This window comes from Dysidea avara, chromosome 5, assembly GCF_963678975.1.
Source record: "Dysidea avara chromosome 5, odDysAvar1.4, whole genome shotgun sequence".
Classification (NCBI taxonomy): domain Eukaryota; kingdom Metazoa; phylum Porifera; class Demospongiae; order Dictyoceratida; family Dysideidae; genus Dysidea; species Dysidea avara.
The window spans coordinates 36,944,904-36,963,131 of NC_089276.1; the positions used below are offsets into that span (position 1 = coordinate 36,944,904).

An 18,228-nucleotide genomic window follows, 5' to 3' on the forward strand; every position below is an offset into this window, starting at 1 on the left:
ACGCCATCTGTTAGAGCTATTCATTAACTATCAGCAGAGCCATAGTTATTTCTTTCTATCTCATTTGCAGAAAGGTGTGATTGGAAATAGGTGGGCATGTCACCACCTCTATTCTTGGACATGAGCTATCAGCTGGTTCTTGTACACGGTTAAACCAAATTGTATGAAAATATTGTGGACATACTTTACACATAGCCTATCTAACCTCCATATTTGAGCTTAAAAGCTTTTATGGTTAGCTAACTAGAGTGGATTAAAGTTTCCACAAGAAAATTAGTATTCTCATATTTCTCGCATAATAGCCTACGCTTCCTACAGCAAATAATTTAGCTACTTCCTACCAACACCATCTGAAGGAGGTGTTCATTGGCTATCAGCAGAGCCATAGTTTATTTCTTTCCATCACTGTTATGGATAGTTATGATCGGAAATATGCGGGTATGTAATTACCTCTATTCTCAGACACATTGATTCTGTGCTGTCTGACTGAATCTTGGCTCCAGCTATTTCTGATAAAAATGTTGTAATTTTCATTGACTTTAATTACTTTAAATGTGACTGGATCTATGAAAACCGTTCTTATCGCCCAAGACAGGAAGTTTGATTTTTTCACACAAACACAAAGCTTAATGAATGCACTATTAAGTTTCACTGCCACAGTCGACCAGAGTAAAGTGGTCTGCTTTTGCTGGCTGCTTTTTTAGAGCACAGTGGCGAGCCGTACAAGTGGTCTGGGGTCTTGATGGAGCCCTGGCCAACCTGGAGATGGCTGTGTGTGGCTGTACAGCTCCGTGGTGTTGGACTGACCTGTGCTGTAAATTTCCTTTCATTTTAGCCAGTTATGAGCACTGAATAGCCTATAACTTGGCCTGATTCATCCCAGTACGTTTCTTTTCAATTTTTGAACACCATCTTGCCCGCCTTCCAGGGCCCCCGCCTCCCACCCTTCTGGAGCTCGCCTGATACAGACAACCTTGGTTTAAAAACTATCTAAAATGGCGGGAAACTTAGCTGTTGACTACTTCTTCAGTGGATGATCAGGAAGGTAAGAAATTGTTGTGAAACGTGTGAAAATTTGGTATGCGTAGCTACCACCATTGGCCAGCTACAACACACTGAATATTTAAAACCAACATTTCTCGATACTTTTAAATGGGCGATAAGACCGGTTTTCCCAGAGACAGTCACAAATAGCATGTAATGCCAGTGAACTACCTTTTTGTACCACCAGAAATAGCTGGAGCCAAGATTCAGTCAGACAGCACAAAAATAATATGTCCCAGAATAGAGGTAATTACATACCTGCATATTTCCGATCATAATTATCCATAAAGGTGATGGAAAGAAAGAAACTATGACTCTGATGATAGCCAACGAACAGCTCCTTCAGATAGTGTTGGTAGAAAGTAGCTAAATTATTTGGTGTAGGAAGCATTGGCTATTACCCAAGAAAATGAGAATACTAATTTTCTCATGTAAACTTTAATCCGCTCTAGTTAGCTAACCATAAAAGCTTTTTAGCTCAAACTTGGAGGTTAGATAGGCTATGTGTAAAGTATGTCCACAATATTGGTTTAACCATGTACAAGAACCAGTTGATAGCTTGTGTCCAAGAATAGAGGTGGTGACATGCCCGGTCACAGCTTCCTGCAAACGAGATAGAAAGAAATAAACTATGGCTCTGCTGATAGCTAATGAATAGCCCTAACAGATGGTGTTGGTGGTAAATCTATAAAGTATTTGATATAGGATTACTTATCGGCGTCCGACAATACTTAAATTTTGAGCAACGACTTTGATGTGGTCTAGCACAACAATCAAACAAGATTTTTTGCTCAAACTTGGAGGTATATATGCAGGGTATATCCACACCAATTTTCATATTTTTCCATCCAGCAGTTTACGAGGATGAGTGTCTGAGTATACGTGGCGTCAGAGAATAGATAGCTTACTCTATATGGCAAATTACGACCATAAAGGCATAAATGCGCATGCAACTAAGTGAACCTATATTATGTGTAGTGTTCCACCGATAATCGGATTGGTATTGAATGGGAACCGATATTGGGAATTTCGGTATCGATCAGTATCAGCTATTTAGGTATTCCGATACCAATTAATAGCCACTTGCACCAATCATCATCATCATCATAATATCATCATAAATGCTATGCTAGCAAAACTTAAGATGTAAAAAGGTGGAAATATTTCTAGCATAAAAGGTGCAGGAATTGCTTTATTAAACATTGAGCAACTGCTACTTACTATATTGAAATACTCTAATAGAACAGTCACTGCACAATAAAATATTCTAATAGAGCAGTCACACAAAGCTAACTTGAGAGGTGTGTAAATTGTATGGCAATTATCGGTATTGGTACCTGTATTGGTGAAAATTTACTGCTAGGTATCGGTATTGGATCAGTAGGTGTTTTTCTGTATTGGTGAAACCCTAATTATGTGTACCAATAGCTGTAAGCAATATGCCAAGCCTGTATGCAGGGAAGCAGAGTTGTTGCAGGACCAGCAGGGACTAATACATGAGTACCTATGAGAATAAAGGAGTGTGCAGCCATAGTATATAGCATGAATGTCTACAAATGGTTGTATGCAAGCCCTGCAGCAACAAATGTGCACAGCATTAGTGAACATGAAGTGAGTCTGCAAATAGCAACAGCTATTGTCATGCACTGCATACAGCAATTTTTTGTGTAAGCACATAAGCAGAACATCATAAGAACATAAGTAGTAGCAACAGTTGCACCCAGAGTTTGAATACAGCAATGTACTATAATGTACATACAAAGCATAAATAAACTTACAACTGAGGCTAAAAGAAGTTACATATGCCTGCAATGATTTTAGACATTGGTTATGGCTTTATACCCACTGATCGCATGAACTCACATAGAGATATAGCAGTTAATATTGCATGCAGGTTTTAAATATAAGGGTACCCTTGTGCATGCAAACATTATGCACACAAACACTGACAAAGACAAGTGCAACGGAGGTCTAGAGGTATGTACCCCCATAACAAGCTGGGGTTAATAAGGTAAGCTGCAATTTATGTGCACAAGGACAAGTGTGGCACATCCAGAACATATGGACAAATATAGCAAGAACAAACATTTAATTGTATAAGAAGATTGTAGATAGGTTGTAGAGGCATGGAAAGCCTGCAAAGAACCCTATAGACAATGACATATATATATATATATATATATATATATTTATACCGTATTTACTCAATTTGTGCTGCACCCTCAAATAGTACCACATTGTGGTACTATTCGTAGGTCTTTATCCTTGTTTCTGAAAATAATTTTAATTGTACTACACCCTCAAATAATACCGCACTGTACTTTCGTATTACTCTTTACTAGTGCTCTCATACCTTTAGCATTAATCGATTTAAGGAAGGTATTGTCCTGGCAAAACTTAAACGGCTGTCACTTAATCAAAATTCCGGATATTAGTTAGTAAATTGACCAAGTAGCATGAGACATGACATGGTTGTGCTACAAGGACTGAGTAAAAGAAAGGTACCCCTTAACAAGCGGCTAATAAGGTAAGCACCAATTTATGTGCACAAGGATAAGTACAGTGCATCCAGAACATATGGACAAATACAGCAAAACTACTTGCAAATTTTTAATTGCATCAAGAAGAATGTACCTATACATGGCAAGCCTGCAAAGAACCTTAGACAATGATACTTACAAGTATATCCTACCCAGGGGTGGATCCAGACTTTTTAAAAGAGGAGTTCCACTCTGGAATTGCAATTTCAGCCTGCTGTAAGTCAAAGACCAAAAAAAAGTCATCATCTGCTGACAATAGCTGTCCCTCACATAGATACCCTCAACAACTATATTTTTCCTTATTTATAACTCCACACGTAGCCTGCTACACTGCTCCCCTTAAGAATATGCAAGCCTGAAGAAAGCATCAACTATTGAGCTATAGGTATGCAATAGTTAGTGTATGCTGGAGACATTAGAAACCACATATTAATGAGCAATCAAACTAAAGTAAATACTGTCTGAGCCTGAAAAATAATCACAACCATTTACATGTGCAAGTATTACCTGTGCAGCAACTAATTTGCATATTCTAGAATGGGCAAATAACTGAAGGAGAAAATGAGGCATAGAAGATGGTGTGGAAAATTGCCAAGCTTTGCAACAATATTAATCATAGCAGCTGAAGTACAGTAGCCACTATGCAGGTGCAATGGCACAAAGTTACTGCATGTAACTAGCTGTTGGCAAATTTTTACATAAGCAAATGTGGAAACAGAGTAACCCATGCAAGTCTAAAAACAGCTGTGCTTAAGAAGATAAGGCCACTCCAAATAAATTCTCTGTTTCCTGTCCTGCACTCAGGTATATTTTTGCATGCGGGCGGTCCATATCCATTATTTCATTATAGTATTGGCAGCTTTTGAAGCTATTATTTGTCTGCATGGCAATTGGCAAAACCATAAAAAGCTGCATAAAAGCATGCTTAAGCTTGTTCTTTCCTTTTTAATTTGCAAAATATTACAAACATGAAGTCTGTGCCAAACTGCTGACACGTGAGCCGACACTGTTTCAAGATAAGTCTGTCTGTATGCAAGAATAACCAGAAAATAATGAAAGAATACGGAATAATGGAATAATTTAGAGCTGACAGTAACCAGATGTGGGCGGTGGACGGGAAACAGAAAATTATTTGGAGTGGCCTAATAGTGTCACTTTTAAAAAAACACTATTGGCCATTGAGATTCATGCAATTAAGGAACAGCTTCACGATTAATGACATGGAGTGGGAGGGGGTGAGGGTGGAAGGAATTTGAGGCTGGTTAAACATCTGTAGTTTCTTCAATCATGAAAGTAAAATGATGTCAGTGACAGTAATGATAATACATGAGCTAGTAGTATTACGTTGGGATTAGACAACTGAGGTGGTCACTGAATGGTGTAGCAGCCATATTGGCATGATATTACATGCAAGCAGTGATAACTCGCAAGGAGCATGTATGCAAGCAGTGGCAGCAATGACCACCAGTATTTGCAATAAAATCAGTGGAAGCAAAATTCTTGCAGCAGAGTTGCAGCAATAATAGCAGACATGCAGCAGCCATAAAATTCATACGGCAACATTCTCATACATCATGCAATTGTGCATCATACAACAGCAGTACATCATATAGTGCTCCACACTTTCAGTAAATCATGGAACAGCAGCACCCTCAAGCTCGCAGCAGTGATTACATTCATGCAGCAACAATAAGGTTTCATGCAGCGGCAATAAAATTCATGCAGGACTAACTACATGCTATTCCATAACTTGTAGCTCTTCTTCACAGGGAGGTACAGTATCCATTGGTGACGATCGTTGTAGTTGAACATCACATGACATCACTGGGACATGCAAAGCAAGCATATACAATTCATCATACAAGCTACAGTCAACTGGCAATAGAGACCTGAGATATACAATGCACACTCAAATAATGTTGCGCCTTCAATGAAGGTCAGGGGTGCTAATGTATAAACTTGACAAATATGGCATTCGACTTATGCAGCAGGCTGTATAGGAAAGGATTCAGTTTGGTCTCACTGAATTATAACAAACTCTTTGCATAGATTTTGTAACCACATAGACAGTGTGTGGTACACGTGACACTTCACGATGACTTGACCTCCTCTTCATTCCCTGTTCCAGTCAACCTCTCCATGGCATATATTGAGTATATCATCATTCTCTAGAACATTTTCCTCATTTCCACTCGACTTCATTAGTCGACAGTGTCTGTACTTTTGGTGTACAGCACTTTCCATAGTAGACTAAAATACGCTTGACAACTAAAACTTCATGGAACAAAGTCTCTTACTGGTGCTGGTAGCTACAACCCAGACATTTAATATTTGTGTTACACTGTGGCACAATACTTTGACTCCATCTTAAATGTTGATGAAGCAGTTCGCAATTAGTAAAGACAGTACCAAAGTGAAAAGGCCAGTATGTAAACAATAGAATACTCATTCTACAATTTTATAACCACATAAGCAAACTACCCTCATTGCCTTTGTATCCGTACCTGTCAATTTTTGTTCAATATCGTCTTCCTAAGTTCACAAATAATAATATTGATTTTTATTTATTGCCCATAGAACCCAATGCTTTAAAACGTTTGAGTCCCCCAAATAGAGGCAGCTATATTTAGGAGTGACGCCATTTCACAATTGGTCCATTAATGTGACTGTGCCATATGCGTCTGTTGAAGGTGTGAAAGGGACTTTCCAAGGGACTTTACTTTCCAAGGGACTTCTCCTAAATACATCATGTGATCTCTATTAATTGCATGCTTTGTTGTGCTTGTTTGTATTCCTTCATTGCTCTACAGTGTGGGACGTATGCTATTATAGACTGTCATAGAGTTTTTTGTGCACTGCCCGAATCTAGTGTAGCATAAAATATAACGTTGAGCTTGCTACTTGTGATGATTGGGCAAAAGTGATGGAAGAATGGTCTTGATAGAATTCCAGAGTTTAAACAATAAATCAAATCAAAAGTTGATGATGGTCAGGCAAGAAACTGTGATGGCTAGGCAAATGCCTACTCATGCCCACCCTCGGCTACGTCACATATTTTGACATGCTTAAATATAAACTCAATGGCTATACTTCCTGTACTTACACATACACTGACCTTGGAACATCTTTTCAATATCTGCAGCTACAACATGTAATTCTACTGCTGGTGATCTTAAGGAGGTGACTAGTTGATGCCAGCTGGCATTAGGATCAGTTCTCAACCAATGCCAGAACATCTCAGTACAGCACTTTTTGTGATCACTGCCATGATCTGATTTGATGATGTCCAAATGTTTCTCTTGGTCTTCACTAAACAACTCAACTCCTAGCTCATACCACTGTGGGGCTACTTGTGGAATTACCACCTGCTGAACTTTCTTCTTGCTTGGCCTGGAGTGTGCTATGTTACAGTTGTAATAATAATATTGAAGTGTAAAGTGGCGAACATATCCTTACATACATACATCATGTGTAGTGTACCATAATTACATAGATTAGGAAATATCCATGTTGAAACATTTTTAAATGTATAATATTATAGTGATGTTATACAAATTTATATCACATGAATTTTTATTTCAATTGTGAAAATTCTCTACACTGTGGTGTGCAAGTTACCAATCATGCATAATTGAGTGCAACTACATCTGTTATATAACACTTGGTAGCAATTAAATGGAATGACTCCAGTGTTGTAGTGTAGCTATAATACAAAACTGCTACACTTCAGATCACAGCATAACCTAGGACTGGTAGACATAGATATATACACCAACACCACAATGATGTTAGCTAGCTGGTGTGTTGAACCAGCTACTATACAGTACAATAGTACTGTACAGATCATGAAGAAATTATGTATCACCCCAAAACCAGCCTTACAATACCTTTTTAGTAGAGGTCATTAGAGGTCCTTCTCATAGTATTCTTCATTTGTAATGTTGTGTAACGGACTGAACAAAACTTTAAATGAAGTAAAATGGCCACTTTGCTATTTCAATAATTAATTGTTGGAGAACGAGTTCAGACAAAAACATTACACCTGGTGTCATTCCTTCGGTATGCATGGGTTCACCAATAACAATGTTACAAAAAGTAAACAAAAAATATAAGGGAAAATGGCAAGGCAGTAAAAAGGAGGGAAAAAAGTGAACGAAAGAAGGTTCCCTACACCTTAAGATATACTAGTGGCAGTTTTTAATCCCTAATTCAGTTGTGAGTATAGACTGAAGTAGGGATTGTATAGCTTCAGGTGTAGGCAACCTCCCTCTTTTTTATTTCTATGATCTCTAATCAAACTAAAATTCTTGATTTTTAGGGCTGAAACAAATACTACAAATACTCGAGTACTCATTGAGGATTTTGGTACTCAGATAATAAAATTGGTACTCGATCAAGTACTTGTTGTGATCCAGCTCACAGGATGTATTAGTCATCAATGAAGGCCGTAGAGTTTGATTGGTACAATTCCTTGTCATGTCACTAGCATCGATACTTTAATAGAATGTATGTATCATTGTTGTTATTTTAAAATGCTGTAAATTTTGTAGACACGTGTTAAATGGGTATGGCTAAAAGTAGCTAGTATTTATGAGTACTCGATCCTTATCTCTAGAGAGTACTTGAATACTAAAACACCATGATCATTTCAGCCCTACTTTTAAAAAAGTTTAAGGGTGGCCCATGAAAAAATCACCCAAAAACCAGCCTCACTTTTTCCTGACGACAACAAGGCAGTATAGGTGATTGCAGAGGTCCTTTTAAAACAGTTCTTGATTCGTAATGCTGTGTAGCAGGTTGAACATACGTAGCCGACAACAAAGCATAATGGATAGTTCACTATTCAGATGATAGTTGGTAGCTAGGGCACACGGCACCATTTCTTTATTTTGATGTGGTACGCGTAGGTTCACCAGTCATAATAATTTTATTTTACAAAAAAAAAGTTAACAAAAAAGTTCACAAATAGTCAACTAGAGTAGGGACCATAGCACATCAATTAAAATTACCAAAACAATCTGGAGTAGTGCACAATATATTAAATCACAATAAAACAATAAGAAGTGTTATATCCCTACCGTACATTTCCATTATGTTATCTTGAGCACAGTATATAGGGATATAACACTCCACGGGTTGTCTTCACTCCAGGCCACTGCTATGACACGCTGTGCTATTTACCACATGCACAATTCCAATAAGAGCACGTATGTGTGCACATGATATAATTTCAATTAGTGACACTGACTCACTCAACTGATGAATTACTGTTTAACTGCAGCCCTACCCACATTAACTTTGTTTAAGGTTACGGTATAGTCACGGGCAATCATTCAAAATTTTGAATGCCGATCGATACTTTTTGAGAAGCCCATAAAACCAGTCTAGCAGTGTGAAAAGTTTTAAATGAAGGTGAAGCCCTTCATATTTAATGTTTTTATGTAGCTACAGTGTAGTTTGAGGCAGGTGGAACACTACAAGTTGTTGTAGTAACACAAGTAAGCTAGCCCATACAGCGCTCAGCTCCAGCTGTCACTACGATGTTTTTCCGCCGCCAAATACAGCAAAAGCTGTAGGTTCTATTGGCATTTCTTGGGCATAGTGATACTGTATATTAAATTTGTTAGGTCCTGTGGAAGCGTTTTTGGCGTGTTTCTTCCCAGTGACTCAGATACAAGCCTTCAAAGAGCTTGTTTCACTCGAAAAAACTACTAAAAGTTCAATAAATCGTCTTACAACCAGTAACTTAAAAAATCGCTTCCACAGGACCTAGATATTTTAGTTGTTTAATCACTTGTGTTGAAATTGTAAGGATTCAGCAATCTGTTAGTCTGGTTTTTGGCGGCGCGTTTTTATAAAACATCGCTCAATTGTGGACCACACATCCAAGAACAGTCGTAGTTCTGCAGTTAAAACAAACAAGCACAATTAGTTGTATTGCTAACACAACACAGTTGTTGAAATTATTTATCCCTGCTTGGTTTAAGCAGGTTTTGTAATTTGTTCCGCCCACGCACTTTAAACTATTCCGTAACCTTAAGGTCTTAAGTTTCATTTAATATCATGTACCACTCCAGCTAGTTTCAGTATACCCTACTCTAGTTGAAAATTACAATGACTTTTGTGTACTTGTTTGCAACTAATAATAATATAAACTTTAGAATCTCCAACCACCTCATTACCCACACAAGCTGAGTCTAGGCTGGGTAGATGGAGATAATAACTCAGGACAAATCAAAGCAGACTATACATAGTAGTTTAAAAGGCAGTCATGTGATGCCAATAAAATAATGAAGTCAATACATCATGGGAACACCATAGGTGTGTCTAGGAAAAAAAAAGTGTCAAACTTGACAATCTGCCATGACTGGGACCAAAGAAGCTAGGTAGTGGGGATCCATTCTCACATAAGGTTTGAACTTTGAAGGCAGTGCTCTTCCATCTGCTGAGTTTGTATCATCAAATCCTCTAGACTTGACATTGACCTGACAGTTGTGGCTGCCCCAGTCCTGAAATTGTGGCCAGCAAGGTCATGAGCCAGTAGACCAGATTTCTCCAGAGCTGTTCTGACATGTGCTACAAACTTGATCTTTATTATAGGCATTCCATTCTCCCACTGGAATAGGTGGACTGGCTTATCACCCCTCTTAGACAGGTAAGCTCGACACAGGGCAAAGTCTATCTTTCCATTTCTCCCCTCCTGGCCTGATCAGTTTTGGATTGTTTGATTAATATTGAGACCACGGAAGAATTGAATGATTGTCAACTCCCAGGTCATTGTAGGAAAGATGACAGTCAGGGTCACTCTTTCAACGATTACTTCACCCAAATGGCAGAAGGAAAAGAAAGTTGTTGTTGCTGTTGCTGCCCAGAACATTATATTGTTAAAGGAGGGAGGGCTGCTATCCAGATTCTTCTCAAATAGCGATGGATGCCAGGTGTTATGAGAAGTCTAGAGTGACTGGGTTTACCTTCTTTTGCCTTCATAAATTGCACACCTTTGATAGTTTGGCGTAATCATGGCATGTTGTCTATAGCTTAGGGCTGGATAACCCTGAGAAATTTGAAATTGGCTCACTCTGGAAACGTAAGTTAATATTGAAGAGTGAGCTAACCCTTGCCGGCCCAGGCCAATCCACAAGGTAGCTTCTGAAGTTGGGATGGCAGACAACTTGAAAGACTTGCAGAATGATAGATATCGGTGTTCTGCTACCTGGTAAGTCTTATGGGTACTAGTACTGAAGTAGCAATGAAGTACTTTTGAACTGCTTGATCCAGGACATGGACATCCATGTTATTTTTGTGACAGAAGGCTCACCAATTGAGTGATGGACTGAAAAGAGCTCGAAGCATATATATGTGATAGGAACAGACTTGAGTTATTACGGGACAGGTATCAGTATAATATGCGTTGCAATTCCCTTCAATATAAGCAGTAGTAAACCAGAAATTATAAGAAGCAGCAAAAATACTAAACATCTTGTGAGATAAATCAGGTGAGGCTCTTGACTGTGCATTGGTTGGATCACATCACCACAGCCAAAATGTCCACAGTGAAACAAATTAGTTTTGTTAACCACTCTTTGCCATGCTGCTACCACCACAGAGAACAGTTCCTTAATGGCAATTCAAAATGCCTGGGTTCTTTGAGGCCACTCTAATGTAAACCAATCTTTATTCTGACTACATAAGTCATTTGTATGCTACACTCAGCCGTTCTTGGTGGTGGGAAGGAATGTACACTGATGTGTACAAGTGCTGTCATGGTTGCCCACAGTGTGCAACAGTCATAGGGGGAAGAAAGAAGTCCAAGCCACTACTACATCCAATCGCTGTTCACAAATTATTGGAGTAGATGTTCTAGAATTACCTAAGAATGAGAGTGGGAATAAGTTAGTAATAGTATTCCTAGATTTCCTGACTAAGTGGCCCATGGTCTCCTCAGCACCAGATCAGAAAGCAGTTCGAATTACTCGTCCCTAGCTGATGAAATTGTACACTTGTTTGATGTTCCTGAAGCAGTCCTGTCTGTTCATGGCACCAACATGCTCAAGAAAACTAGCAGCAGTATCAATACAGAAAACTCAGACAAAATACAAGGAACAGTACGTATGACCAGTCTGCAGCATCTACACCATACACTATCCCCAAGAAGAGTCTGGACCTAAAAGAAAATTGTCTTGGGAGTTCACCAGTCTAGAGTTAAGAAGTGTTCTCCACATTTTCCACATGGATACTATTGGAATGGGAACAAGAGACAAGATCCAGGCCACCCTCCCAAAGAACAAAAGATTAAAAATTAATGTACACATCAGAAAAAAATCAAGACGGTCAAGACAACCTTAAGTTGAGTAATAAGGCTCAAGCTCCGCATATCCATAACTGAGTACACCCAGACCTCGGGAATGCAGCACTTTAGGTACCGTGTTATAGATGGTCTGCAAATAAGTACCACCACAAGATATCAGCCTGAGCTGCCTTGTTCAGTCTAACATGGTGTTTTGGGGAGCTACCCACGTTTAGTAGGGCATAAAGATGATGGAGAAAAGGTCTTCCTGGTTGAACCACTTTGGTGGTATGTTGCAACAGGTCATTAAGACTCTGCAAGTGCTCTTTGGTTAAGCTTTTCTTGTCTGGCTTAGACAATGTAGTGACAGCCCTTACTAGGCTTCTTTTAGCTTCAAAAGATTTAAGGAGACCCCAACTGATTAAAGGTGTCCACAATGTTCTTTTTACTGGCCTTGGCTTCTTCAAAGGACCCTTCCATAAATATAAGTAGTGGAGCAGCTTGGGTATCTCCTGTTTGACTCATGTGGGATCTGCTGGAGGGCATCAGCTCCTGCAGTGAAAATCTTGGGGGAAGACCAGAACCCAAAAGAGAGGGTTAAGTCATTATATGTATATGTGGGCAGTAGTGTAAGCATCACCTTTATCTGCATGGCATCTAGGGGCCATGCCCACTAGACTATCTGGTGCATTCTCAGGTACAGTACCCGAGAATAACATGCACTCCAGAACATCTTTGTATTTGGAATCTCATAGATTACTTCTGGTGCATTTCAGGTACCTGAAAATAAGACATGCTACTCCAACAATTTTTGGACTTTAAGCTCTCTTAGATTGCTTCGACAAGAATTTGGCAAGGGGATGAAACCCTGTTATAGCCCATAATTATGTTTACCCAGTGGGTGAAGTATGACTGCACTTGGGCCATGGCTAATAGCATCCGAGTGTGGAGTGAATTCAACATAATATATGTTTGGGGAGAGTCTTACTCCACAATTAACATATTTCTCCCTTCCTAGTGGAGGACCTCCATGGAAGACACTTCAAGACAGCGGAAAGATCCTCTCCTTTATCACAGGGCTGTTGCCTATGGAACTCTGAGGGAAAGTGTACCAGAAAATACGTGTGCCAATTCTCACACACTTGCTACAGCTGTGGAGGCCATCATAGAGTTTTTGAGTGTTCTAGTCCCCTCCAGAATGGCTGGGACTACGATGAACTGGACTAGGAACTCTTTGTATGTCTGCATTTTGCACTTATTCATTTGTTGAGAATAGTTTTATAATAAGTATCAGTAGAAGATTCAATTGTTGACAAGTAGAGATTAATAAAAAGTGGGTAGGCTATGAAAAAAATGGAGTCCTCTTTATAATTAGTACCACTTACTGTCAATCTGACTACCATAGGTATCAAACAGCATGGTCAGTTGAGACCTCACCAGCATAAGAACGTATATGGCATATGTGTAACTGGTATTCAGTTCTTGCTTGTGTCCGGGCTCCTAGAGCACTGGAAACTGATAATACAGAAGTAAAAATTGTGCTTTCAGCCATTATATATTGGGTATTTACTATAAGTGTTAAGCCACTCACTATTGATGTACATAGCCTACTCTGTGCTGCTCCCCTTCCTTTCTGCACACATGGCTTCACACATTCCCTAGCATCTTACTTCCCCAATGATTAGGTACATTGGGGTGCAGCACAAGTTAGGGTTTACTTTCCTTCCTTTGGACGTGACTGATTATCCTATTTTTTTACCCAGATATGGATCTCTAATCTCACTTGAGTGGGTGTGTCTCAGGAGGAACATACTTCTACACTTTTGATCTTCAGGCCCTCAACACTTGCCAACCAGGGAGGTTGAGTACTCCAAGCTGTCAAAGGGCTGCTATGCTAAACTCCCCTCTTGTGGTGGAGGAATGGTCACATGAGCTCTCAACCACCCTTATGCTATTTATGTGGACTACCTCTAAGAGGTCTCTGGTTTCAGTCATCAGCATTCCCTAGAGAAGTCCTGGAAGAACATGTCTTCTCAAAACCCTTTAAGCGAGAAGTATTCCTAGGCAGAATGTAAAGGCCCGGTCCAGCCTTTTCAGTACACATTAACCCAGTGGGTGCCATACAAAGAAAGTCAGGCTCGGAAAATGGAGGTTAATTGTTGACCTTTCCTCCCAAGAAAAGGGAAGCATTAATGATGAAATTTCAATAGAATGCTCTGCAGTCTCATAATGCTGTGTGTCAGTGGATCATCTATTATCATCGGTTCTGGAAAAGAGCAGGGTATTGTACTGTACCTAGTGAAAGCTGATCTTATAGGATAGACCCTATTCATCCTGATTACCAACGCCTGCATGGTGGAGGTTTGTGGACTTGTGTACTTTACTGTCAGAGGACACACCTCATTACAATAACCTCCAATGGCCATGTGGTGCCAGTCCCTACTATTAACCGATTCTCTAGATGACGAAAAGCCATATCAGATATCCTTACTTGGTCTCAAGCATTCTCGAAGTATGTTGCAGCATTGTCTTCTGCTGAGTCCACCACTAAGGAGGAGTCATTGGGGCTTATAGGTGGCCTTCATCCCAGAAATGACTAATGGGGACAAAATACAGTTTGGAAGAACCCCTCCAACAAATTCCTACTGTTGAATTTTTCAACCAGTTTGGTAGGGAGGGAGGGATGCTCTCTACATACACAGATGATAACGTTTTGCTATCATCACCAGGAGTTAGGGTGTTGTTCCCAAATAAACTGGCAGCAGTGGGAGTGTGGGTACTGGAGCGGGATAAGGAGACATCCACCAGAAGATGTAGCAGTAGATGCTCCTGGTGATGCTGAAGTAACTGCAGAGACGCTAGATGTTCCTACTAAGAGTGGGTTGTTGAGTGGGTTTGGAGTATCCATCAACTCTGCAACCATTTGAGCCACTGTCCGAAGATCTACTGGAGACAACTGAAGAGTTGAGGTGACAGCTGAGCTACTGTGCACTGTAGCTGGGACAGAGATAGTAGTGGCTGATTGGCTGCATGGTCATGATGAAATGTACAATGAAGCCAACATTTTGTAAATGGAGAGAAATCAGCAAGTAGCACTGGATACTGAAAACTCATACACTGTAGCAGTCTAGCAGCTCCCAAAACTAGGAATGTGGTATGGAAATGTAGACAAGGTCAGACCAGACTCATGCAGCTTCCCTTAAACAATACCGGAGACAGGTAGGTAATCCATGGGAGACTATATCTGCCCAAAATAGAGGGACAGAGGTCATCATCTTGATACTAAATGGTTGACAGAAACTGACACTATACTTTCACTGTAGTAGCTGTGATTTACCATGCACAAGGAACCCAATATTGTCACACAGTGCACAAGTGGCAAAAACCTCTCAATTAAACTTTCAACCTACAGTGAAATTAGCAGTATGTTAAATAGTTTTGTGCATCCTGACTGGGTCTGCAAAAAACAGGGCATGTGAACACCATCATATAGCAGGTTATATCTCAGTACTGGATTAGAATATTTGCACTCTGTAACCTGTATTATAAAACCAAAGAAATACTGAAATTTTATAGCCATAGCATGATATGTAGGCAAATTTTACATGCCTACATTCCCTGTATTCACAGGCCCAGTCACAAATATTTTCGTATGGACTTTTTGAAATTAAAATACTCCAGAATGTAATCACACGGAAATTTCATAACCCACCGATCTACTGTATAACAACTATGATGTCCATCCACGCGAATAGCTATATGATAATATGGGAGTTTATTGTTTAGTGGGTGTGACAAACAGCTTCATGCACTTCAACGCACTGTACTGATGGCTCTACATAACAGTATCACACATTCCCAAAACGTGGGCAGAGTGTCCCAAGAATAGACCATGACTCACACAGTACAATAACAACTGATTAGTAAGAATGGTCCCACCAGACATGAATTTGTACGTAGATACAGTATCATCTCAAGAGAGTGCAAGTGATTACAAACTCGCTAATTAAAGGGTGTGGCACCTGTTTTGTTAACAAGCATTCATCCGAAATGGGATGAATACTAGTGAGAAATGGGTGCCATGCTCTTTATTAGTAGATTTTTAATTGCTCACACTCATGAGACAACATTGCATTTGAGCGGTATATTGTAGTTGTAGAACACAATAAAGAAGCTGGGCTATAGCAGGACTAAACTGTGACATGATAAGGCCACTTCTTGTTCAACAAATCAGGAAAATTAGCCTAAACCATTACTATCCCTTACCTTAAGAAGAACCCTGTTCACTGACAACCACCTGCCTACCTTTATATATGCCTGGCTACAGTATGTATACATCCATACAACCATACTGTCACACAATGACGGAATAATGGTAAAAGCTTGGAAGTCATAAAAGTGTTGATATTTAGGCAGTGATACATAGCAATGTGGGGAGGGAATCTGAAACATAAAATCAACAACAAGTGGTCTGATATACTTCCACATCATCAAACTAAATAATGTCACATGTAATCCAATCTGGGTCAAACCTGGATATCTTGTCTTATCTTATTACTGACATGATATACTACTAGGAACCTATTAGAAGGTTAAAGTCTGTTTAATACAGGAAGTGAAAATCCTTACAACTCTGTGAAATGCAGAAATATCCTAGACCTGGTGGCCTCACTGACCTAGTAGTGACTAACATATAATCTAGGCATGCATCAAAGGAGCCACAACAGCTGATTGAGATCTGGAATCTTCTCTACATGATCCTATACTTAACATTGACTTCTTGCCAGCAAAAGGATGTAAAGCAGGTCAGACCAGTGACCCAGATAACCCAACGGAGTTGTACATGTGTTTATTATTGTTGTTATCGAAACCGGCACCATATGGCGGTTGTGGCGATGACTGAGAGGGTTAACTGCCTGCCCTGGTGCCTTCAAACAAGAATGTCTCGATAATGATAAGGCTACGAACTAGATTTTTTTACTGTTCAACTTTGCTTTAGCCTGCTAGATGCCTTTTGGCATACCGCAGTACAGTGGAACCTCCCTCGTCATTTGTCATCCAGAATGCCCGAAGCAATCATGTGGCTTATAATCTATTGACCATAAGAAGTTCGGTTAGACGAAGGCACAAGGAAGTAGCCTAAACATTGCTGTTTACCTGTTAGATGGCTTGTTTATTTTAATACCATTTGGTTGCTATAGGTGATAATACATATTTACAGCCCAGGGGAGTGACCAAAACTGTTCTGTAGTGACTCCTCCTCTGCCCACAGAATAGCACTAACTCATAGCAATAACAACATTACATGTGTTTAGTATGGAATTCTTAGTTACAGACATTTCTGAGGTACAGACAGTAGTATGCACAGCGGGGTTTGCGTGAATCTAGCAAAAGAAATTTGCCAGTTGAATGGCGCTTGCGCTAGCGGAATTTGCAGTTTTGAATGTCAAAGTAGCTGCAAGTGTTTTAGTGGTACCTGCATGGTGGCAATGTTTAAGGACATGAATCACTTCTTCTCACAGCTGAGTGTCAGGTGGTACAAAGTCTATGTACAATTCACTACAGTATGAATACATGCATGAGTCTTATTCAAATAAGTTTTTGCAAGGTTCACGCAAACTGCTGTACTAGACTTCCCGGATAAGAGAGGTTCCGCCATATGCAGAATGCATTGTCCTCCTTTATGTCACATTTCTTTTTGCTGACAGCACAAAAAAGGAGATCTGCAGATATACAAGTGGACAGATTAAATGTCCACTGGTATATCTGCAGGTGTATATAGGTGACCTGACCTCTACTGTTTTCTTTTTTCTATGATCCGAATGGTGCCAGAGTTAATTTTTTCATCTGAACGTGTGTCTTAACTATCAATTGTTGACTCGAAAGTGAAGTGGCTTTCGTTCAGCCAATTACACAGCATTACAAACAAAGAATGGTAGGAGAAGTAGCTATGCAATCAATCCAGTCACCATGGAAAATACACACTATCCAGCGTTGAAACCGGGTCGGGTCATCCGGGTCACATTTTCTCCGGGTCATCCGGGTCTAACCCGGTTTACAATTTATCCGGGTCTGACTCGGATTGGATCACGTGAGAAACGAAATTGTTCGTTTGACGACGTGGAACTTATAAACGCTATAGCGTAGCTCTTTCGTGAGCCACGCCCACTTATCGCATCACCAACATATGCTCAGCCACGCCTATTTGTTAGTAAGTGCAGTATGTAGCACGAAACTGAGGGTATCTATGGTGAGGGGTAGCTATTGTCAGTAGGTGAAGACCTTTTTTTTTTTTCTTTTTTTTTTTTGGTCTTCAACCTACAGCTAGGCTGAAGTTACAACACGAATCGAACGCTC

General features: G+C 39.8%; 1 protein-coding gene across 1 annotated transcript in view; it reads right to left on the minus strand.

Annotated features, from left to right (window-relative positions):
- Nucleotides 1–18,228, minus strand: part of LOC136255239 (uncharacterized) — an 81,750-nt gene that overhangs the window by 62,591 nt on the left and 931 nt on the right. The window contains exon 2 of the mRNA XM_066047966.1: nt 6,700–6,984. Coding sequence (XP_065904038.1) covers nt 6,700–6,984 — 285 coding nt within the window. The remainder of the gene's footprint in view (nt 1–6,699; nt 6,985–18,228) is intronic.